The sequence below is a fragment of the Haliotis cracherodii genome, unplaced genomic scaffold, assembly GCF_022045235.1.
Source record: "Haliotis cracherodii isolate W230 unplaced genomic scaffold, xgHalCrac1.p SCAF_11, whole genome shotgun sequence".
Lineage (NCBI taxonomy): Eukaryota > Metazoa > Mollusca > Gastropoda > Lepetellida > Haliotidae > Haliotis > Haliotis cracherodii.
This window is the reverse complement of record NW_027266266.1, coordinates 38,789,851-38,812,278: the sequence shown is the minus strand read 5'-3', so window position 1 is coordinate 38,812,278 and position 22,428 is coordinate 38,789,851. Positions and strand designations below refer to the sequence as shown.

The 22,428-nt window shown below is 38.8% G+C and overlaps 1 protein-coding gene across 1 annotated transcript in view; it reads left to right on the top strand.

Annotated features, from left to right (window-relative positions):
• Positions 1–230: 230 nt before the first annotated feature.
• Positions 231–22,428, top strand: part of LOC139455081 (uncharacterized) — a 35,210-nt gene continuing 13,012 nt past the window's right edge. Inside the window, exons 1-23 of the mRNA XM_071236654.1 lie at positions 231–291; positions 525–716; positions 1,609–1,752; positions 2,206–2,220; positions 2,500–2,750; positions 3,056–3,142; positions 3,525–3,651; positions 3,937–4,154; positions 4,778–4,863; positions 5,482–5,545; positions 5,958–6,155; positions 7,278–7,525; positions 7,889–8,150; positions 12,512–12,670; positions 13,076–13,259; positions 14,727–14,914; positions 15,154–15,408; positions 16,480–16,594; positions 18,861–19,114; positions 20,498–20,584; positions 21,092–21,218; positions 21,756–21,973; positions 22,286–22,371. Coding sequence (XP_071092755.1) covers positions 231–291; positions 525–716; positions 1,609–1,752; positions 2,206–2,220; positions 2,500–2,750; positions 3,056–3,142; positions 3,525–3,651; positions 3,937–4,154; positions 4,778–4,863; positions 5,482–5,545; positions 5,958–6,155; positions 7,278–7,525; positions 7,889–8,150; positions 12,512–12,670; positions 13,076–13,259; positions 14,727–14,914; positions 15,154–15,408; positions 16,480–16,594; positions 18,861–19,114; positions 20,498–20,584; positions 21,092–21,218; positions 21,756–21,973; positions 22,286–22,371 — 3,626 coding nt within the window. The remainder of the gene's footprint in view (positions 292–524; positions 717–1,608; positions 1,753–2,205; positions 2,221–2,499; positions 2,751–3,055; positions 3,143–3,524; positions 3,652–3,936; positions 4,155–4,777; positions 4,864–5,481; positions 5,546–5,957; positions 6,156–7,277; positions 7,526–7,888; positions 8,151–12,511; positions 12,671–13,075; positions 13,260–14,726; positions 14,915–15,153; positions 15,409–16,479; positions 16,595–18,860; positions 19,115–20,497; positions 20,585–21,091; positions 21,219–21,755; positions 21,974–22,285; positions 22,372–22,428) is intronic.

The window sequence follows — 22,428 nt, the reverse complement described above, 5'->3', positions numbered from 1 at the left end:
AATACTTTTCAATGTATTGAGATGTTTATGAAGTATTTCTCAATGTTACGTGTTTTGATTCACGAGAAAATCAATTCACTTGCAAAACTTACATATGCTTAAAAATATAAAAAATCACATGTCTATGTAACACCAGTTTATCGGTTCACACTAGGCCTCGAATTGTTATATTCAGATCAAGTTTATCTATTTTCTTCTTTGTTTTGTTTTGTAGAAGTGAAAACAAAGACATGGCGACTCAAAAAGTATTTGTGCTACTGTACTTGTGCGGAATCGTTGCATGCTGGGCAGGTAACCTTCGTTTACAAATATATGTATTATTTCAAATATATTATATTAGGGATAACAATATGGCTGACACGGTATCCATTTAGAAAATCACAGTAGTGCATTATAAACTCATCGACCGAGCTTTTCATCAGTATGGTTTGGGAGCAACTGCTGAAAACAAACGGTCATTTGGTAAATTTTATATTGTGGATGCATGAGGAAAACAATGATTCGACATAGAGGCCTTGTTCCAGATCCCTGCTTGAATCCGATGGACGTTCCGAGTCTTGAGAAGAGAGACCGTCTGTACATCCTAGCAACAGGGGAGAGAGCCCTCAACGACAGGATGCTCACAGAGGGGTGGTATGACGCCGGAGGGAAAGTATTCCTAGACTCACCACCAGGTTTCCAGCACTGCGGTACTCGTTACCCTATATGGAGACTACGTAAGTATTTGATTGTTTTAAAGTATGATATTAATCAATACATTTCCAGAAATTAACAAACCATTGTTGACAAGAAGGATGGCTTCAAGTTTCCAATAGTCAACTTTCGAGCAATATTTCACCATTCAAGCCTTTAGTGTATACATGTCAACTCGTGAGGTACAAACAATGATGAAATTTCTTTCTTTCGACTCTTAGGTCTCTTGCTCAAAAGTTGTTTGATCGTAGTTACAACATTCAGGGACTTAGTATTGCTGTCAAAACGTTTCATGGTAGATTTGTGGAGACCACTTCCAAATTTGAAGCATGTGACCAAAACGATGCCTGATTCCTTACCCTATTTGACTTGTGTTTCCCTGGTGACAATTAACTTGCCCTTTCATTTGTTTGTCATGGGTACCACCGGTGGTGCACGCGACGCTCACCTTCACGCGAAGACTAGTTATGATCACTATTTGATATTGATCCATAAACGAATGCTTCTCGAACGGACTGAATCATTCTTATCGATTTGGTGGTTTTTATTCACATTCAGTGGGCGTATGAAAGGAGGTTGTAACATGAGTTCAATTTCTAAGCTGCTTGTCTATTACCAGATGATGTCATATAGCTGGAATATTACTGAGTGTGGCGATAAACACCAGTGCGACCAATTCATTTATAGGTTCCGAAACGATTTGAAAAATTCGTCCTGTTTCATGTTTTTAATGACACATTGAACAGTGTTCATACATTACAGAAAATCAGTAATCGTGAATCTCCTCAAAAGATGAATATTCTAGATAAGGAATTGGAAAACCAGAATACAAAAAGCTTTTAATATGTTTTCATTTTGAGAAGAAAACACATTTTGCAGTGACATGAGCGGAACCCGCATATTTTCATATTTCAGAAAAGAACGGCAACAACTCTGTAATGTGCATTCAAAGCCACTGCAACACCTGTATCACGAAGATGAACATAGAAACTAAAATGTGCGGCACGAAGGAGATATTTAATTTGAAGAAAGCATTATGTTCGAGTGCATATTGTTTTGGTAAGATTATTCTCACCATGAATAGATACAGATATACTGAAAGAATACAGTTATTTGTGTAGTTGCACATTGTAATTATATTGTATAAAACCACCATCAAATACATGTACGTACCTATTTGGTAATTGTCGGCCACAGAAGAGATACATTGTTCCAAGATGCATTTTAAATATGCATTTAGGAATAAAAATGCCCAGTCTCCATACATGTACAAAATCCCCCCATATATCAAATGGTAGGCCCTTAATACAAGTCATTCGATCAAAATACATCCCTTTTCTAAGTGTAAGACCTATTCAATTCCGCATACATCTGATGTATTTAATCAATATTTACATGCATTTGAGTTTGTGCTCAGAACCAATTACTTTCATGCCATATGTATAGACTGTAACATATAGCTAGGGCAAGCTGTAAAATAATGTATATTTGTATGTTTTACCTTGCTTGCAGATACAGCAGACAACCGTAAGTTATTACGTTTCAATCATAGTTTCTAAAATTCATTTTTGAACATGAACTTGGTTAAGAGAAAGATTAAATTATCACAGTACTTACACAGAAAGAGAGAAAACGATAGTTACAAACGATATTTCAAACGGATATTTAATAATGCCATGACAGTGTAAATTTACTGTAAATATAATTAACATGTAGAGCAACTACCCGAGGTAATGAGAGACTATTATAACATAATCAATACAATACAACACAACACAATTATATTGTATATTCTGATTGTTACAGCTCCAACATTTGCCGTGGAACCTACTATTACTACCCATCTCCATAATTATGTGCATACAAGCAAGCTAGAGTTCCGTTGTGAGTTCAGCAAACACGATGATGATGTCTTCTACACTACCAACTGGGTCGTTAACGGCAAACGTGTCCTCACCGAAGATGCTATGAGGTGGGACAATGGAGACGTTATAGTCAATCATACTCTGACAGAGGCTAAACTGTCCAGTGTGAACATAACTCAAGTTGGATTCGAGGTACATATTTGATTTCCATAATTCACTGATTACAAACTAACTTTAGTCGCGAGTGTCTTCAGCTGGTGGTGGAACCGATGGTGAAGAGTCTGAACTGTAATGATTTTGGTATAACGCCACTTCAGGTTGAGCCGATTTTGGTAGTTTATGTTTATGCCAGTAATTGAACTGCCAATTATCTGCTTTTTAGTTTCACTACAAATGTAAATTCAGTATAATATGTTTGCCGGAAAGGGAATTATATACATGTTTACATTTATTACATTTTCACCTGACAAACCATCGCTTGCTTTTTCTGGTAACAGCTGCAGTGTTCAGTCAGCGCTAGCATCGCGGAAAACACGACAGCCAGTATTCCCTTCTTATCAGCATCGAAGTTTATTGGGATTAAGGTAAATATGTTTGTTTGAACTATATTTTTAACGAATTCCTGCTTTCTTACAGTACTCCTAAGGTGAGAATAATTAAACTTTTTCCTAATGATTGCATCTGTGCCAGACTGTAGTTCGATGCGATATGGTGGAAAATAAGTCAACGTGTACGACATTTGTTCTTCCAGACATTCAAGCAAACAAATAATGAATTAATCAGTCAATAAATACCAATCATTACAATAGCCTGACACTATATTTCCTTTGTCAACTTCTAATGTCTAAGTTTCATTCTCTTAACGAGATTCGGACATTTCTTGCTGTATACGTATATTCCAAGCTACAAATCATTCGAAATGGAAAATTATTGACACTATGAGTTTTTGTTTAATGTCGCCTGCAGATACCTGATAAAACACTTGAGTTGTTAGAAGGGGAGTTCACTGACATATCCCTCCAGCTGACGGCACCATTTGGATGTGGGACTGCAGCTGTTACATGTGAACTAAACATAGCATCTATTCACCTTGGTACGTACATGTATAAAACAAGATACAAACGTTTTTATGGTCAGAATGTCTTTCAGTGAACAGTACATGTTCCAGTGAATAGTAAAATACAGTCATCTATGATCATATACTTAGAAAAACTAAACACAATGATAAATGAAATTATGGATGCTTTATATTTGTTGTTTAAATAAAATCATCATCATCATAGTTGATCGCATATCATCGTATCACAATTGCGTAGATCGATTTTCATGATGTCAGTCACTGAATTGGTTGATCCACGATATTAATATCATATTTCAGAGACCATGGTAGATTGTCTAGGGGCCAAATTAGTAAGTTCATCTTGTGGAACAGTTATTTTCGCTTCGAACTGGGCAGAACCTGCCACTCTCAGGGTATTCGGCCAGGTTTCTCAGAGCCTAGGATCGACACATACCACTTTGAAACTGAAGTTGACGACCCCTGACGACCTCATAGACAACATGTTCTGGAGCAACTATACGATCGGCGTTATAACGGTAAAACTGTGAAGCTCTCTATGACATATAGTGGTAATAACATGTTATCATTATACGCAAGTGTGTTGTAGATCATCATATATCTCATATACTTCATGATCTATACTGGCTTATTGAGCGTCAAAGAATCTCTTTCAAAGTCTCTGTGATTTGCATACAAGTGGATTTATTTAGAGGCTCCTAATTACTTTTGTGATCTTGTGAGGTCGTGCGCCCGATGATCACTTACATCTAAATCACAACATCTAATGTGTAGAGAAAGCCAAAACTGTCACTAAGTCATAGATCCTTATCGGTGTTCAGAACTTGTCTCAAGACTCATCCTTTTACACAAGCCTTCCCTTCCTAGCTGGTGTGTTTTGTGTGCTTTGAGCATGCATTGGAATGCGCGTTATAAATAGACAGTTATTATTATCATTATTAGTATCAAAGCGGCATGAACATTTGCAAAGTTGAAGAACTACAAAGAAACAAAGAAATTCAAGCATGAAAAAACAAATGTCAAACATGTTTTACTAATACGTTACCACACTGGAACTCCACTGTCTAAAGAATACGTAAATATTTTCTAAATACTTATACATTCTGTACATCAGGTTTGAGTATACTACCTGTATGTTCAGGTTCAGCTGATAAAGAACACCACGTTGATTGAGGGAAAGTCGTGTTCTGCTATCAATGACCCACACATGCAAACATTTGATGGAAGGTAAATCTTTCTGATGGTTCATGTATAGCTGTTGTTATTTCAGTATTTTATGTCAACAGTTTTAGTCACGAACAAACACCAATCAAGTGTGAAAAAAGTTTGATCAGAATATTCACAGCTCATCATGAAGTCCAAGGGAAAATAACATATATCTATAATAATGAACCTTTCTTCAATCGATTTGCAAATTAGCATTTGCATCGGCGTGTAAGAGATAGTCACTCATATATAAAAGTCATTTTGCCATATGAATTTATGATATCACATATTTACAAAAGGATATCAGTATGAACTGGCTGTATGATTCAATATGTCAATCATTTATGTGACTGGGGCGCTACAGACGCCGTATTTGGTCATAACACGATCAGTAAATGTCTACACTTTGGTGAAACCCCAGAGCAAGTGTGTGTGGTCCTGACAAACCAAAGATCGTACTCATTGCCCCACGGAACTATCGACCTATCACCACCAACTATTCAATCAAAGATCGACGGATGTACTGTCTCGGAGATATCAAGCTAACGGTGAAGGAAGATAATGTATAGACTTGTTATTTGACATAAGGCTAATATTTTTCAAGCATTGACTGACATCCTGTTTACTCCTACCATTCAGGCGATACGAACATCAATATGAAGGTGTCTTCACTATGTATAAGCACACAACCTTTCCAATTGAGGTATGTATAAGTAAATATATGTATTTCTAAAACTTTACTTTTGAATCACTGTTCCCTGTACAAAATTTGTGCTTGCATGTGATTGTGAAGGGTGCCATCGGCGGTGGAAGATACGTAAAACTTTTCGCGAAAACCTGGTCATGGTATTATCACGATTTCATAGTGATTCATAAATACATGATTATGACATAGTCGGAATAAAACAATTGACTTTGCTTTTCGCAGAGATATATCATGATTATGGAAAGAGTCATGTCGCTCACACTGTATTGAATTTTAGTTTGCCCATTATTATTTAGAGACATGTTATCGTGCTTTGAAACTCGAATGATAGAATATCTATCCATGCGACCGTATTTGACGTTTTATAAGGAATTATGTATTCATTAATTTATTGACATTATCACTACAGGTTCAAATACAGACAGCGGACTGCGGTAGGGGTAGGTACAACGCGTGGTGTAACTGTGGAGTTGCTATACGAGCTGGCAGGACGGTGTTTGAGTTCAACAGGTGTGCGGGACAGTCCAGTATCTGGACAATAGAATACACACTATGTGAAGACAGTGCAGATGTACTACAGGTCAAGAAGAAGGGCATCGATTATGAGGTAATTCATGAAGGATTTTGTTGTTCTACTCTTTCCTTTGTTTCACTTGATGATGTGTTCAGTATGATCTGTTTGCTTAAATGAGAAATGACAACTAAATAAAATACCAAAATCACAACAGTCCCTATATATTTTTTCAGGAAGACTTTATAAAACTATTGAAGACCAGATGTTGTATTTGTAGTAGTAGTAACTCGTTATGTTTTCCGGATCATTATCTCAAAGATATATTTGGTAATATATGACGGTGATGTAATGAAAGTAACAGAACCATTTCCAAAATCACGTCTTTGAAAGGTATTAAGGAGAAATACACACAAGGAAGACAATTTTTGGATGTCAACTTCCTTATTATGAGGAGCACAACATTTCGGAGTAAATACTTAATCCTTCATCAGATGAATAAATGCTATGAGGCAGAGAACATATACACTTATATGTACATGTAAGAACAAGAAACGTTATGAGTTAATAAAGGCGGAAACTCCACAAAGCAAAGCCAACAGATATTTGGCGCTGATAGTTAATAGCGATGGACAGCTGGAAGCCAGGACTTAAATGATTACTGATTGGTAATAGGCAATGGACAATGGGCGAATGGGAGGTTGAGGGTAATTAGCACTGATAGGTAATCTTTGTCCATTGTCCATATTCCTGCCATTCATGAGCATGTGTTTATTTACGAATCACTTGAGAATAGTGATGACACCATGTGTTCGCAAAAAGGTGAGTGTATCCTGCCCCACCGGTTGCACCCTTCACAAACGCATACAAAGGCAAGTCAAATGTTCACCTGAAAAAATCACGGGGTCATATGGTACAAGACAAAATAGGGAATTGCATAGGACATGATATTTGTCACGTAAAATTTGAAATGTTCTCCACAGGCCTACCATAAAACGTTTTGAAAGCTTAGCTAAGGCCTTAAATAAAGTGTCTTGAAAGCAGATTTCAGCTATATCATCTTATCGATGATGATGGTGGTGGTGGTAGTGATGGGTGGGGATGGGATGCGTGTGCGTGTGCGTGTGCGTGTGCGTGTGCGTGTGTGCATTTGAGCATGTGTCAAGCAGGTAAGCATGTGTTTATGAATCACTATCAAATGTGTCCTCTTTTTCATAGGTGTATCTGCCTACTGGAGGAAGAGTGACAGTGAATGTCTATAGCATCTACCTGAACGTTTACATCTACCCGTCAATCCAAGACGTAAATAGCACTCGAGGTCTCTGTGGGACACTATCAGCAAACTGCAGTGACGACTTTTTCCTGAGGGACGGCACCTACTCCACAGACGTCACTGCTACGGGTGAATGCGGAACTACATACAGGAACTGGCAGAATCTTCTAACTACATTCTCGAACTCATGGAAGTGAGGCTTTTATTTGATCTGGCCTGTAATTGTTGTTTTAAGCCCCTATCAGCACTACTCCATCTGTCTCCCGGCGGCTGTAAATAATTGAATCTGGAGCAAGAAAACCTGACGTTATCAATTTGAGCATCGAGCAAAACCGGCAAGGAAAGATGACGCACAATCAGTCACACATTGTAGCCACACGATCCTCATTAATCGGTTCTAATCGTAATTAATCTTCCACGTAATCCCCACGAAAAAGATCAACATTTAATATCTTTGAAAAGTGATAACATGACTTTTGAGCTTATATTTCTCCGGATGAACTCTGACACTCGGGAAGAGATTTACTGCAACATTTATGTTCTTCGTGTGTTATAGGGTTGATAATGGAAGTAACCTGTTTGATCCGGACGTCCATGCATCACTGGCAGCGTGGCCACGGACAAACCTTTATTGTTCCTGTTCTCCGGATTCTCAACCCAATACACGCTCTCAGGCAGTAAATTGCACTGCAGCCATTTATAAGGTGTGTAATACCTTTCCGGGCTTCAAAAAAGTGTTTCCGAGCGCGTGTACCCTCACCGAGAGACGAAGGAGAAGATCTGCGGGTGTTAATTGGGAATCACCAAGATTACGTCCGGTATGAAATTAATTTTTATTCAAGTATCTGTTTTATAGCTGATGTTGTCATAATGACTAAACAGAATCATTTTGCTGTCATATGTACTACTCAAAGTTTACTAAGGGTCATCACTTTAAATGTGAAATCGTGTGCATCTGTTGAAAAAGCAAAGACAACATTGAAGACATGTTTAGTGAACAAAAGTATGTGCCACACAATGCCAACAAACAACATGTAACCATGTCTGACCACCCATCAGTATCTGGCCAAAACGTAAAAAGATCACGAAAACAAACTCTCAGTATCGCGTATATGACCCACGTGATGCGATCACAGCCTGACACCGTTGTCTCATGTCTCTGGATGGATGCCAAGGGAAAATTGTTCCATTTCCTAGTAGGTGAGGTTAGGTGATATTGGGTTTAACGTCGCGTCCAAGTTTATACCGACGTACATGCGTGTGTGTGTGTGTGTGTGTGTGTGTGTGTGTGTGTGTGTGTGTGTGTGTGTGTGTGTGTGTGTGGCTGCTTGTACTAGTCCGGACTGATGCCGATTTATAGTGCTAGCACACTGAGATAACGTGCCGCAGTTTAACATGAATACCCTACTCAGACACAGTATACTGACTCCGAGCCGACCAGTCCTTATTTTAGCCCCTTAATGCCGAACGCCAGACAGGGTAACAACAAGTACCATCTTTCAACGTCTTTTGGTATGACGTGGCCGGGGATCGAACTCTGGACCTTCCGACCTCCGGGCGGACGCTCTACTACTGGACCACGGAGGCGGCCCCCCTCTTTTCAGAAAGAGCATTGCCGACTTCATGTAGAGTTGCCGAATAGACAAGGCGTCGTAAGAGAAATATTTGCAGCTCGTTCCACATTTGTTCGATAGGATCGATAGAGGCGGCGTGGCTGTCTTAGTGAGGAAAACATTAACTAATTTTATAAAACACGTGAACACTTCATTAAGTAACTGTATATTTCTTGTGTTAGATTCAAGTTTCATACGTGATGAACGCTGTAAATACAAACTGATGGAGATGTTTAGATTTAGTGGAGATATAGACACTTTAAAGAGTGAGTGAGTGTGGTTTTACGCCGCTTTTAGCAATATTCCAGAAATATCACGGCGGGGGACACCAGAAATTGGCTTCACACATTGTACCCAAGTCGGACACTTTAAAGAACTTTCATGTAGCCCGTAAAAGATTTAGAGAAATATGCCGAAGAAAAGAGGATGTATTGAAGAATCTGCAGTTGTAAATATTCTTAACTCCTGTAATAAATTGAGAGCCACCAGTTTTGACGTTTCTCTGTGGATTGATTACTTTAAACTGTTTTGAATATTACTGATAATGTAATTGATCTGCAAAGCTGTTATGACAGAGCATCCAGTTAATAACATGAATTGTCATGTGTGTAACGATGAGGGTGTTGACAGTTTGCTGAATCAAGATATAACGGCTAAAGAGATAGCCATAGATTCACTCAAATGTGGTAAAGAAGCTCTGCTAGAGATGATAACGTATGGCAGTGATGTTTTAATTCCACATCTTCTAGTTCTTTTTAACAAACATTCTATGCAGTGGTTGTTTTCCAGATCAGTGGTCTAAAAGTTTTATCTTCCCTCTCCATAAAGAAAGGCAATGTTCATGTTGTTAACAACTGTAGGGGCTTTTTCTTGATGGATATTTGTGGTAAGGTTTTTACCCAGGCTTTGAATAATAGATTAAAGCATTTCGTTGAATTATATCATAAGCTGCCGGAATGTCAGGCTGTCTTCCGAAAAGGATATTCCTCAGTGGATAACATGTTTATTCTTCAATCATTAGAGCAGAAATATTTGTCTAAGTCAAAAGGAACATTTTACTGTATGTTCATAGACTGCCAGAAAGTTTTCGACTCTATTAATCGTGATCTTCTTTGGTTTGTTCAGCATTCAAATGGAATTCATGGGAAACATTTACTATCATACAGGACATTTACAAACTCTTGCTTGTCTTAAAATTTCAAAGAGAAGCAACTCAGTGGTGTACGACAGGGGTGCGTTTTAAGTCCTCTTTTGTTTTGTTATTTATAAATCAGTTGGAAGAAGACATTCAAAAGTGTGGTGGTAGAGGGATATTTGTACATGAGGATTAACTGGAATTGATTCTTCTCTTATATGCGGATGACTTGTGTATTTTTGCAGATTCAGTTCTTGAACTACTGAAGAAGATTGATGTATCACACAAATTTTGTAACAAATGGGGTTTAAAAGTTAACATGGATAAAACTGATATCTTAGTTTTTCGTAATGGTGGTAATTTAAGTAACTACGAGAAATGGAAACTAGGGCATATGCCTTGAGGTTGAGGTTCTTTACATATTACAGTTATTTGGGTATTATATTTTCAAACAGGCAGTGTTGGTCGTGAACAGTTAAGACATAAGTTTTGAAAGCAAGTGAAGCTTTCATTCCTATAAATCAGCTCATGGGATCAGTTATAAACTTCAAAATATCGCTCCTAAAGTGTTGTTTCAAATGTTTGACTCTCAGATTAAACAGATTATTTCATATGGTTCGGAAAATTGGGGTGTTAATAAATGGTTGTTTCTCGAACGTTTCCAAGCGAAGGTTTGTTAATCTGTTTTGGGTATTAGGTTTCTGCTCTTGATCAATCTTTATTTCAAGTACTGAAAAGGCCATAGGCCTATAGTACATATTTACATACAGTAGCTCTTATGAATATGTTTTATTCTCATGGCTTCGGACATGAGTGGGGATTTCAGGCTCTGGTGATCCAGAATATTTTATAAGTGAGTTCATACTGAGGACTATAGACTGACGTGCACAAACATGGCATTCTGAAGTGTTTGAATGCTCGAAATTAGAACTGTATTTATTATTTACATCATTATCACTTGAACTGTATCTATTAAATGTAGTATCAAAAGAAAACCGACGTATGCTTACCCTTTTACGTATTGGAGAACTGGAAGGAGGGATGGCATCGATAAGATGTCCGGTTTTTCCATTGTTCAAGTTAAGGACAGTTGAAATTAATTTCATTCTTGTTTGCCCTATTTATGAAGATATTCGCTCAATATATTTGATATATAATATACTTTATTACTGGTAATGAATGTACAGATATACTAGTTAGAATGTTAAAATATTGTCTTGAGATCTTAGCCAAGAATGTTGAAGATGCTATCTGTCTCCGTTCTTCTTACCTGTAAATATCAGTTCATGAAGCACTTGATGTAAAACTAAAATGCATATATCTGTACGTGGGCCATTCGTCACCACTCGCCCCTTTCCGTAATCTGCAAGAAGACTCGTCCCCCTATCGATGAATGTTATGTGCGAAAATACGAAAAACCAATCAAAAGGCGCGAATGATTTCAATTTCTTCGTCAAAGAATCCCTGAGAAATAATTATTTTATTTTACATATGTCTTGCATCTAAAAATATACCCAAGACACAGTTAAATGTGTTCAATCATACTGTATAATTCCGCATGTCCAGCCGTGCTTTAAATTGCATCTGAAATATATATAATATATTGGTAAAGATGTGTGAACCATTACGCAACGAGTTGACAATTGATTTAGGTATGCCCGTTTGCGCTAAGACGCAGCCCGGTCGCAAAAATGTCCATGAGAGGGGCACGAGTCGCTATTCGGCTTGTCCCGGAATAACACGAGCTGGTCACGAATGTACGTGGGCCTGAGGCCTTATTACTGAATAAGCTGATTGATAGGTTTGAGGTGAACGATCTTGCAACACCATGCTGACAATGGTCTCTGCAAGCCATGTCTGAGTGTTGTGTTAGTCACAAAGTGATGATATCTTGCTGCAATCAGGAGAAACCTGTGGCGGAACGCTGTCGACTACCTTCGCGTTGATGGGAAGCTGATCGAAGCGTCTGGTATCGATTCCATGCTCTGTTGATCACACTTTGGCTGACACCAAAGACAATTCATTGCATGCTTCTATCCGTTCATTATGAAACTGACCTCCTCTGTGGTCTAGTGAATAGAGCGTCTGCTCGAAAAGCAGAATGTCCGGGTTTCGATCCCCGGCCGCGTCATAACAAAAGACGTTAATATATGGTACTTGTTGTACCCCGCCTGGAGCTCAGCATAAAAGGGGGTAAAACAAGGACTGGTCGGCTCGGAGTCTAAGTAGGGTATTCATGTTAAACTGCGACGACATGGTATCTCAGTGGGCTAGCACTATACAATCGGTACACACACGTGCATGTTCGTCGATATGTCTTTATTTGTTGGATGATTTTATATGTTGTATTTAACGGAAGATAAAAAAACCCTGATTAGATATCCTGATTGTTGGATCAAAAAGCAATCTTGCGACCATATGCTTTGCACAGGACATTGTGAAGACATTGCCAAACAGCTGGACAGAGGTCGAGGCCAGGACATTCTGTGAGGAGGTCTTTAATGTCTCGAAATCAGTACAAGTGTGCAAGCATGTAACTGGTGTTGGAAACATCAACGGAAGAATTGAAAACTGTATCCTGGACATTAAGGTATTGCAAATACATTTTGAAGTAGGCATTGAGGTATTACACATAGAAGTAGACATTCGGGTATCGCATACAGAAGTAGATATTCAGCTACTGCACACAGACACAGACATAAAGGTATTGCACATAGAAGTAGAATTCAGGTATTGTACATAGAAGTTGACATTCAGATATTGGAGATAAAAGTTGACATTCAGGTATTGCACATTGAAGTAGACATTCATGCATTGCATATCGAAGTATTAGTTTTCATGCTAAAAGATTGAAAAAACGGGTGCTTCTCCTGTCAAAATCAAGGCAACATATTGTTCTATGTGGATATGCATTTGCTTTAATATGTAACGTCAGGGAATGTTTACCCATTATATATCATGTGAGAACATATAAAGATGTGGATTTCTTTCGAAGTTGACGGGCACTACCGACTTTTTTCGATTCTCTGTCGACGCGGTGAGAGACAAATGTCTACACGAGGTGTTGGTTGACCCTACACTCTGGGTGAAACGTGGAGAGAAAAAGACGTCAGTCTATGACATTGTTGTGGCCGAGGCTTGTCTGAACGACTGCAGCGGAAAAGGAACATGTACAAGTGGTAGGACTCACAGAATAGTAAATAGCATATACTCTGAGAGAAAGTAGGGGATACTCGGTTAGTTAGTTTCTAGTAATAGTTGAACGATACTAGTGACCTCACTAAAGTTAGGAGTTTACAACCGGAAGTGAAGTATGAAAGTAGATGTTATGACCGCCAACGATCTTGAAGGACGATGGGGCAAGATGGGGAATTTCCTAGTTGACGTTTTTGGATCAGTTGTGCGGAAGACCGCCACGATTTGTCAAACATCCATTCACTCGACGAGGCATTCTGTGATTTGAGGGAGTCTATCCCTCTCCTCTTGCACCGCCTTCCTTGCCAAGTTCGGCCAACGTGGTGGACGGCCTCTGACGTTGACGCACTCGTCTCCCTATCATGTCGTGTTCAATGGGGAAAATGCCTTGGAGCATTGCTGGCCATGGCATTCTATGGATGTTGTGCTGCTGGATGTGAGCATTGAACAACAAAGGGTATCAGTGTGTTGTCCAGACAGTACTGTCCAGTGACCCTTCCTTTGGCATTATGGAGTGGGTTTCTGTCAGTAATAGTCATGCCACCCCACACCGTAACCGATCCAACGCCAATCTGTCACGAGGGCTCGGGCTGACATTGGCGTGACGTTCATTTCGACGTCGCCAGACCTTACCTGAAATCATGACATCTGCCCAGCGACGATTACCCTATTTTGGACGCTGTGTACACCACTGGCGTATGCTGGCAATATGGCGATTTGTTAGGAGCAACACAATATGCAGACGATCTAATAATCGTCTGACCCGAATCTCGTACTCCAGAAGACTGATGAAAGTTTGCAGCAATTTTGATTCGACCGTTTCAGCTCGATTTCGTAGAGCGCGGTTTCGTATGAATCGATCCTTGTACATGGACGCCCTGTATCAATAAGATTGACAGAAATAATGGTCCACAGAGATTAATCGACCTTCCGTGTATCCAAAGCAGGAATGACACCCAACGCTCGTGTGTGGCGCTACTGCGCGTGACACGTGTAAACTATTAGATGTGTGTTGGCGTTATGTTTTAAACGTTCCTGCGTAGAATGTTTGTCGTAATGTTTTAATACTTGGTATTTACTTCTTTATTACATGATCCTCTACTTTTTAAGGAGTACTATTTCGACATACACAATATGTGTTTTCAGATTTGCGGGTGTTATTGAGTATTTGAAACTTCAATTAGAATCGACGGGTTCATGTTAATTTTTCTGGTCATTGAATACTCAAAAACGCCCACACGCCTGAATACTGGAATTTCATAATACTCTCTCTCTCTCTTTTAAATAAATTTGAATCTACGGTGTTTTGTGCCATATTATGTATGTCATCACAAACATCGTTTGGTTTTCTTTTATTAAGGGCAGTAAAGGTCGATACATTCTTATTTCTGAAATTCAAGTTTTTGAGCATGTGAGCCTCGTTTCAGTTACCGTCCCTATAATTTGAACAGGTGATTGTGTGTGTCAAACCAACTATGGCGGCTCTGACTGTTCTGTTGACCTCACAACACCCCCTCGACTAACTGAAACGGAAGCGGTTGACACATGTGACATGTCGCGTGATGCATGTGACGTTATTTCCGTGAAAGGCGAGACGTTTGTCGAAGGCGTATCAAGATGTTTGGTTGAAGAGATCAGGGTAAATGCAGTTGATGATATGAACGTGGTATTCGTTAATTTTATAATCTTGAGGCTACTCCAAGCGTTAACAATACATTCTCATCTTGAAATGTTGCTTTACTTATTATTTACTTTATGTTCCTAGACTGGTCATTATCATCTAACATAAATGTATTTCGGTACAACATTGGCTATATTAGTATTAACTGATACCAAACATAACCTACACTTAATATGATTTACAATGTCGGCTGCCAGGTTAGAAAATCAGGACAAGAAATCGTTGGATCAAATATCTACATGGCAACCGTGGTCAACATCGGCCATGCGCAGTGCAACATCGTTACCAATGACAACACCGGAAGTGGTGACGGCGAGTACGTGCGTGCCTACCGGATATCGATTGCAAACACTCCCGGAAGCTATAGTGACAGCGTGGGTCTGATTGTGTTTAACAGTATATGTATCCGAGCTGATGGTGGCCAGGAAGCAAACTTCAACTGGACCTTGAAGGTATATTAATATAAAACTAATATTAAACATTTAAGTCCACAAACATGTAACTCACTGGGTTGTTTATTTGGGAAATGCAAAGCAAAAAAAACCAAATCTCGCCGACGAATACACCTACAATTGAATGCGTTTCCTTGTCTTCAACAGTAGTAAACCAAGAATACACATAAAACTCTTTCCATATTTATAAGAAATCTCTGCTAAAAGCAGAGTCGACTGTATGATTCCGATTACCTCATGAGCATGTGTTTATGAATCACTATCAAATAGTGATGATACCAGATGTTCGCGAAAAGTAGTGCTTTTGTTGCTCACTGTTGCACCCGTCATAAACACATGCAAAGCCAAATCATTTGTCCACCTGAAACACGACGAGACCATATCGTACTAGTCAAATTAGGGAATTGCATCGGACATCAATTTGGTCACTGATACATCAGATTTGAAATGTCCTCCATAAAACATGTCTACCATAAAACTTTTTGAAAACTTCTTCCTGGTCCTCGAATGTTGTAACAACTTTTGACCAATAGTCGTTTGAGACCCTATGAAATCTTCGTAGAAAGAACATGCTCCACACGTGTTAAATGTTAAATGTTAACACCAAAGTCAGGACCTGTTGGAATGTTGCTCACCATAAAGGGAAAGTTGACTATTGGAAAGTCGAAATCATCCCGTTTGTCACACAATCGTATGCATATTTTCTTGTTACTATCAATCTTTGTGCATAACAAATTCCATGAGATTTCCATAATGTTTGCTGCTTAAAAGTTTCGGGTTAGAATAATTCCCCGGCTACCGATTATTGCCATACGGGACGACTAAATGGATTGGTTAGGCACTGTGATGGCAGTGTGGTCGATTGCTCATAACATCAACGTCTAGTCCAGACAGACCGCCGTCATGAAGCTGGAATATTGCTGAGTGCAGCGAACTGTAGAAATGTTGGTTATTTACCTAAACAATAGGAATTTTGGGGAGTTCGTCATAAGGCCTACTCGCAATGTCTGATTTAGTTATATCCGGAATTGAGAGTACTTGAGACTCAGGAAGCTTGTTTTTCCTCACCAGGGTCCATACTGTCTAGACAGAGGGACGTGTGTTCCTCATGGGTCGAGGCAATCTGGAAACAGCTATCTGGTGTGTGAGGTGTCCGCCAACAAGGGCACGTGGAGAAATAGATTAGGTAAAGTACAATTTGCACTAAGTACATCAGATTTAAACTGGGGTATATTGTTTGTATGAGGTCGATATCCTCATCCCTTTGAAACCGTACTATTCTTATAATAATAGAAGAGACAACACCCTTTCCATAATTTGCTCTCGTAGTACATCAGATGTAAACGAATGCAAAACGGTAAATAATACGGTTAGTAAAGTGAGAATAGTTGTATAATTCATGATCAGGTTGTATGTAACTTATTTATATATTTTGTCAGGAAAACAAAGCACTCATAACTAATGGCGTTTGTGACATATTGTAATTGATTACCCTAAGGGTCAGAAATATTCGAGTTTATAAAAATCGTATATGCACTAGTGCAAGTATCATTTCTCACGCACCATTGTATTGTTTCCGTCATCCGGACGGCATTGTTGACGTCATTCGCATCTTATTGTGACGTATGATCGGAATGACGGCACACTAGAAATGACGTCATAGCTGAAGAGGTTTTCAAGGACAGCGGTGATGATCAGTGCATTTTTCTGAATGTTTTGTTTATTGTTTAAAGCCGCACTCAGCAATATTGCAGTTATATGTCGGCGGTCTGTAAATAATTTGGGAGCTCAAAGGGATTAAGACATAATGGGGTATCCTCCCATTAGTTACACGTCCCATTTGTCACACCCCTTAAAACAACATAGGTCATTGCTGAAGCAGGCTCATTAAAATCAGATCTGAGGATATACCCTTCGGGGTCACGTCAATACGACCCTTAATCCAACCAATCGAAGCGTCGCTTACCAGATCATGAAAGTGACAGTAGGAATGTGATATCTAATTACGCAACCTCGAAAACTTTAACATGGGGTATTCCGAAAGATAGTTACGGGCTTAACGACTGAATCTATACAATTAAGACCATCTATTAGCCATTCCAGAATGTTCTTTTGTTCAGGTTTCAACTTTTTAATCGAGAATTTGTCAAAATGTTTCGAAGCGTAATCGCCAGTTTGAAATTAGTGCCGTAAAGCACTAGAAAGCTGCCTTCTTGTCAATCATTTCATTGATCGGTGAAAGTTCGCGAAAGGACGGTCTGACATGACCTGTAATGGGATGTCCTCAGATCTTTGTTTAGCGTAAGCGAGAAGTAAGATATGACTTTAATGAGATTGTGGCTGAAGGCACTGACTGGTCTACCCTAGAAAAATCCAAGAAAAGTCATCATGTACTTTATGTAGAGATATATACAATAAACTACGGTTAAAATGAACTCTAAGGACCACTAATTTTAATGTATTATAACCGTAGTTCGTTAAGCATATGTACAACATGTATACAGCAAATGAATGGGACCAAGAAATAGTTCGTTATATCCGCCAGTTCGTTGTAAGCGTGTTCATTATAAACGTAGTTTACTGTACATAATATACTGTAGAAAAGTGAACTTGTACTTTATTGATGTAAAGTACATGCGCACAAAGACATATATATGTTGTAAATGTATAAACATTTTTTATTGGCAATAGCAGTAGCACTGATTGATTAATTGAACTGAATGTCTCTGAATAGTCTTTGTTTACTCCAACCTTATCTCCAGTGTTGACAAGTCTGTCGAGTGTTTCTCTTGTTGTACAAGTAACCTTAAAAAAATTAGTTGTGTGCCTCGCTGCGCTGTTTCATATTCTACTAACCTTACACCCCCATACTTATGGCCCAAGCTACTTAAACAAACCCTATATACCCATGTTACATAATTCAATAATTGGATTAAAACTGGAGTACAGACTGGAGTTCAGACCTGACTCTAGTAAAATAAAATAAATACATTAGCAATAAATTCACCAAAGAATATCTTATTGTTTCATATGTATTGTTGTAAGACAGATTAACTATTCATTCAATGCAGATTACTTGCCTTTTAGTTATATCATAACATTTCGCCTGGTCTCGGTGATAATCCTATGTACTGGTCCATTCCTCAGTAGGTGGTGTCTTAATTAATCCCCTCCTGGCCTCCTCCCAGCACGTGTAACAACTGGGAATATGGAGGTGTGTGACAAATGGGACGTGTAACTAATGGGAGATAACCCATAATGGGTAAAACAGAAAATATTAAAAGCACTCATAACTACTGACTATTACTGACTTGTAACTATAGTCCAACAAGAGCGTTAATTATTACCTGAAACAGACTGATTAAACCCTTTAGCGCACAGAGCACTTATGCACAGTGAATGCTGCGCTATACAAATGCATAAATTATTATTATTATTATTATTTGTCACAGTTCCCGCGTTTGCCGGGAAGCCAACTGTCGTTCCTAAATTGGTCCGCGCTTCTGTTGCTACAAGTGAGTTGAAGTTCCGCTGTGAGTTCAACAAACATCCCGATGATGTCTTCTACACCACCAACTGGGTTGTTAATGGCCAACTCGTCCTCACTGAAGACCCGGAGAAGTGGGACGATGGAACAGTTATAGACAAACATACTCTGACAGAGGCTAAGCTCATCAGCGTGAACATAAAACAAGTTGGATTCGAGGTAGCTAATTCAATGCACCCATATGACTCTTCGTACATCGGCAGTGTGGGGCGTTCCTCATACTATCAATGACTGGTTTGGTTAGTCCAGAATCGATTATAATAACAGACCGCCGGCCTATAGCTGGAAAACTGTTGATACTCGTTCATATATACTTTGTAACAATAGCCTGCAAAACATCGTGGCGGGCTGAAATGGGGTTTGGCGTCTCAATAACCCCCACACATGTGAAGATGTTTGAAAAGTTTATAGAATTTCATGATACATAATGTATTCAGGATGATCGATACATTCTTATTCTTATTTCTGAAATTCATGTTTTTGAGCACCTTAGCCTCGTAAACCAGGACTAACATGCAAAACCAACTCTTTGGACCTTTGGACTACAGCAACATCTAATCGCTAAGGTGATGCTGTAAATGCAAATCATATTTTGCGTACTGTACCAACTTGATTAGAGTATTCCCATCTAATCTGTCTGTCCGTGTACAAGTGCAGTTATTTACCTATCCAAAACAATACCATGGAAATGAGATTCGGAAACTTTGTATTTGTATGTAAGGTCCTTTTGGCACAGATATGCTCTCGAAATCGCATCCATGTGAATTGAGTTAACGTCAATCTTATTGTCAAGCAAATAAAAAAATACAAATACGGAAAGTCACTAAATGGGGAACGAGTTGACAACCTGGTCTTTGTGTGTACATAGTATCGTGAAAGAATACCCATTAGTTTCTGAGATATGGTCCGAAGTCATAGTTGGCATAGCAACGGAAAAAATATAAAAATATAAAGCACCAGTTGACAGTCTAGATCTGATGTGTGCAAAGCTTCTCTCTCCTCTCTTGTGGACCTTGGCCTCACCCCAAATCCGATCAAAATCACCACTAGGATTCATGTAAACTGACTTTCGTCCAGCTCCATAAATTTTAAAGCCCGCCGGGATTCCGGTTAGATCCCTAGCGACCTGCAATTACACTCGTAAGAGGCGACTAAATGGATAAGGTGATCAAGCTCTGAATGCAAGTTATCGTATCCCAATTGCGTAGATTGATGATGTCACTGGATTGTCTGGTCCAGACGCGATTATTTACAGTCACATTGCTGAGTGCGGTTAAGTTTATTGAGATGTGCTGCACACATACTCGTTTGACCTTTATTGTCACCCATTCATATCTCAGAACATTTCCCAGGTTATATGACGTACGTCTCTACATTAGTTTTAACCCCAGATTCATACTTCTTATGGATTTCATTAATGTGGTGAACGTATATGACCCGTGTCCCTTTTAACTTTCCCCCTACGTGCTATCAGTGGTAGAACTGAAATAAAGTCAAATTCTACTCACTAATACACAGTCTCACTTGCCTTTTTCACATCAGGTGCGGTGTTCAGTCAGAGCGAGTTTCGCAGAAACCACTGCCGCCAGTGTTCCTGTCTTGTCAGATGGGAAGTTTATTGGGATTAAGGTACATCAATGTTTGCTTTAATTGTACGAATACGTTGCTGTTCTTATGTTAGATTTGACTGTTATGTTTGAATCAGTGGCATAAACATTTCGAGTATATGTATGACGCAGTGTGATACACTTCAAATTATGAAGTAGAACTGACGAATTCGGTGTGAACTAATTCATAGCCAGTTAAAATAAATGTTTGTACTGTGTCTACTTTTCGAGAGAAATTAGAACAGACAGTTCAATGAAACAATTGTTTAAAGTACTTCAATGTCAATAATATAGAGTTTCAAACATGCACGCATGATTATACAGTATTTAAGCCATTGTCATTGTCAGTAAGGGATATACTTGGCTTTATACAAAGTATAATGAATGTTGCAAACAAACAATGTTCAAAATTAATATTAACTGTAAACTGTAGTCCGCTTCAGGTCTGCCTAATTGTGAGCGATGGTGTTGCCTAGTGGTTAAAGCCTTGGCCAAAGGCTAGTAAAAATGAAATGTGCTTAATCTGCAGATATCTCCAAGAACGCTCATCCTGTCAGAAGGCGAGTCTGCTGACATATCTCTCCAACTGACGGCTCCGTTTGGATGTGGAGATAGAACTGACAACACCTGTATCCTCCCCATAGTACTCCAAACAGGTAGATGTCATGAATAATATAGTGTATCAGTTCTCAGGAGCATTATTGGTTCAGTATTTAGGACAGTTATTTTTCAGGATTCACGAACGTTATTGTGTCAGTATTCGCAATATTTATTGTTTCAGTATTTATAAGCTTTCTTGTTTCATTATTCATGAGCTTTATTGTTTGAGTAGTTACAGACATTGTTGTTTCAGTGTTCTTAACGTTTATTGTTTGAGTAATCATAAGCATTATTGCTTCAGTAATCACAACCTATATTGTTTGAGTATCCAGAAGCGTTTATGTTTCGGTATTCAGAAGCGTTATGCAAAAGGATGTGAAACTTACATTGTTCAGTTTGTGTGTCCTTATATTCTATGCAAAGGGAATTAAATAACCGTCATTAATTTGTGTTGGAGGAATTTTACTGTTTCAGTATTCAAGATCAATGTGGTCTGTGATTTTGTTATAAACAAATATCAACTACTATTACTTATTTTTCATTTCATACAAATATCGTCATGAAAATCGTCAATTTGAATGATATATTTTCAGATACGTCCGATTTATGTGCCAAGGGGGTATTAGTAAGCTCTGCTGGTTGCGGAACACGTGTTCTTTATCCGACATGGAACCAAGTTGCTAAGATTACAGTACATGGTCAAGTATCCCAGCTATACGGGTCATCACTGCAAACACTTCAATTGAAGCTGAAGACAACCGAACTGCCATCTCACATGTTTTGGGCCAACTATAACCCTGGCAGTATCACGGTATGGCTTTGTGACAGTTAATGGATGTTGGCAACTTGACCTCCATGCTTTGCATGCGGGATGTTTAATCAGTCCATTTATGTATAAATGCAAAATGTATGAATGAGTAAAGACCTTATGATCAACACATTTTAGAATTAATCCCGTAGGAATACGAAGAGTCCCTTGAGTCCCTGGATGGGTGAGAGTTGCAGCTGTGAGTATGATATTCACTATGGAAAAAGCGCCGTACAACTGAACTACGACAACCCTTATAATTATTGTTCTTCTTAAATTACAGACGATGCTACCTGTGTCTATTTCAATTCTCAGGTACAACTGAAAAAGGACACCAGCGTGATAGAGAGGAAGTCCTGCTATGCTTCTAATGATCCACACATGAAAACGTTCGATGGACGGTAAATATTGGAACTTCTTAAATACTGTTGATGGGAGTAACTTGAAAAACGAATGGA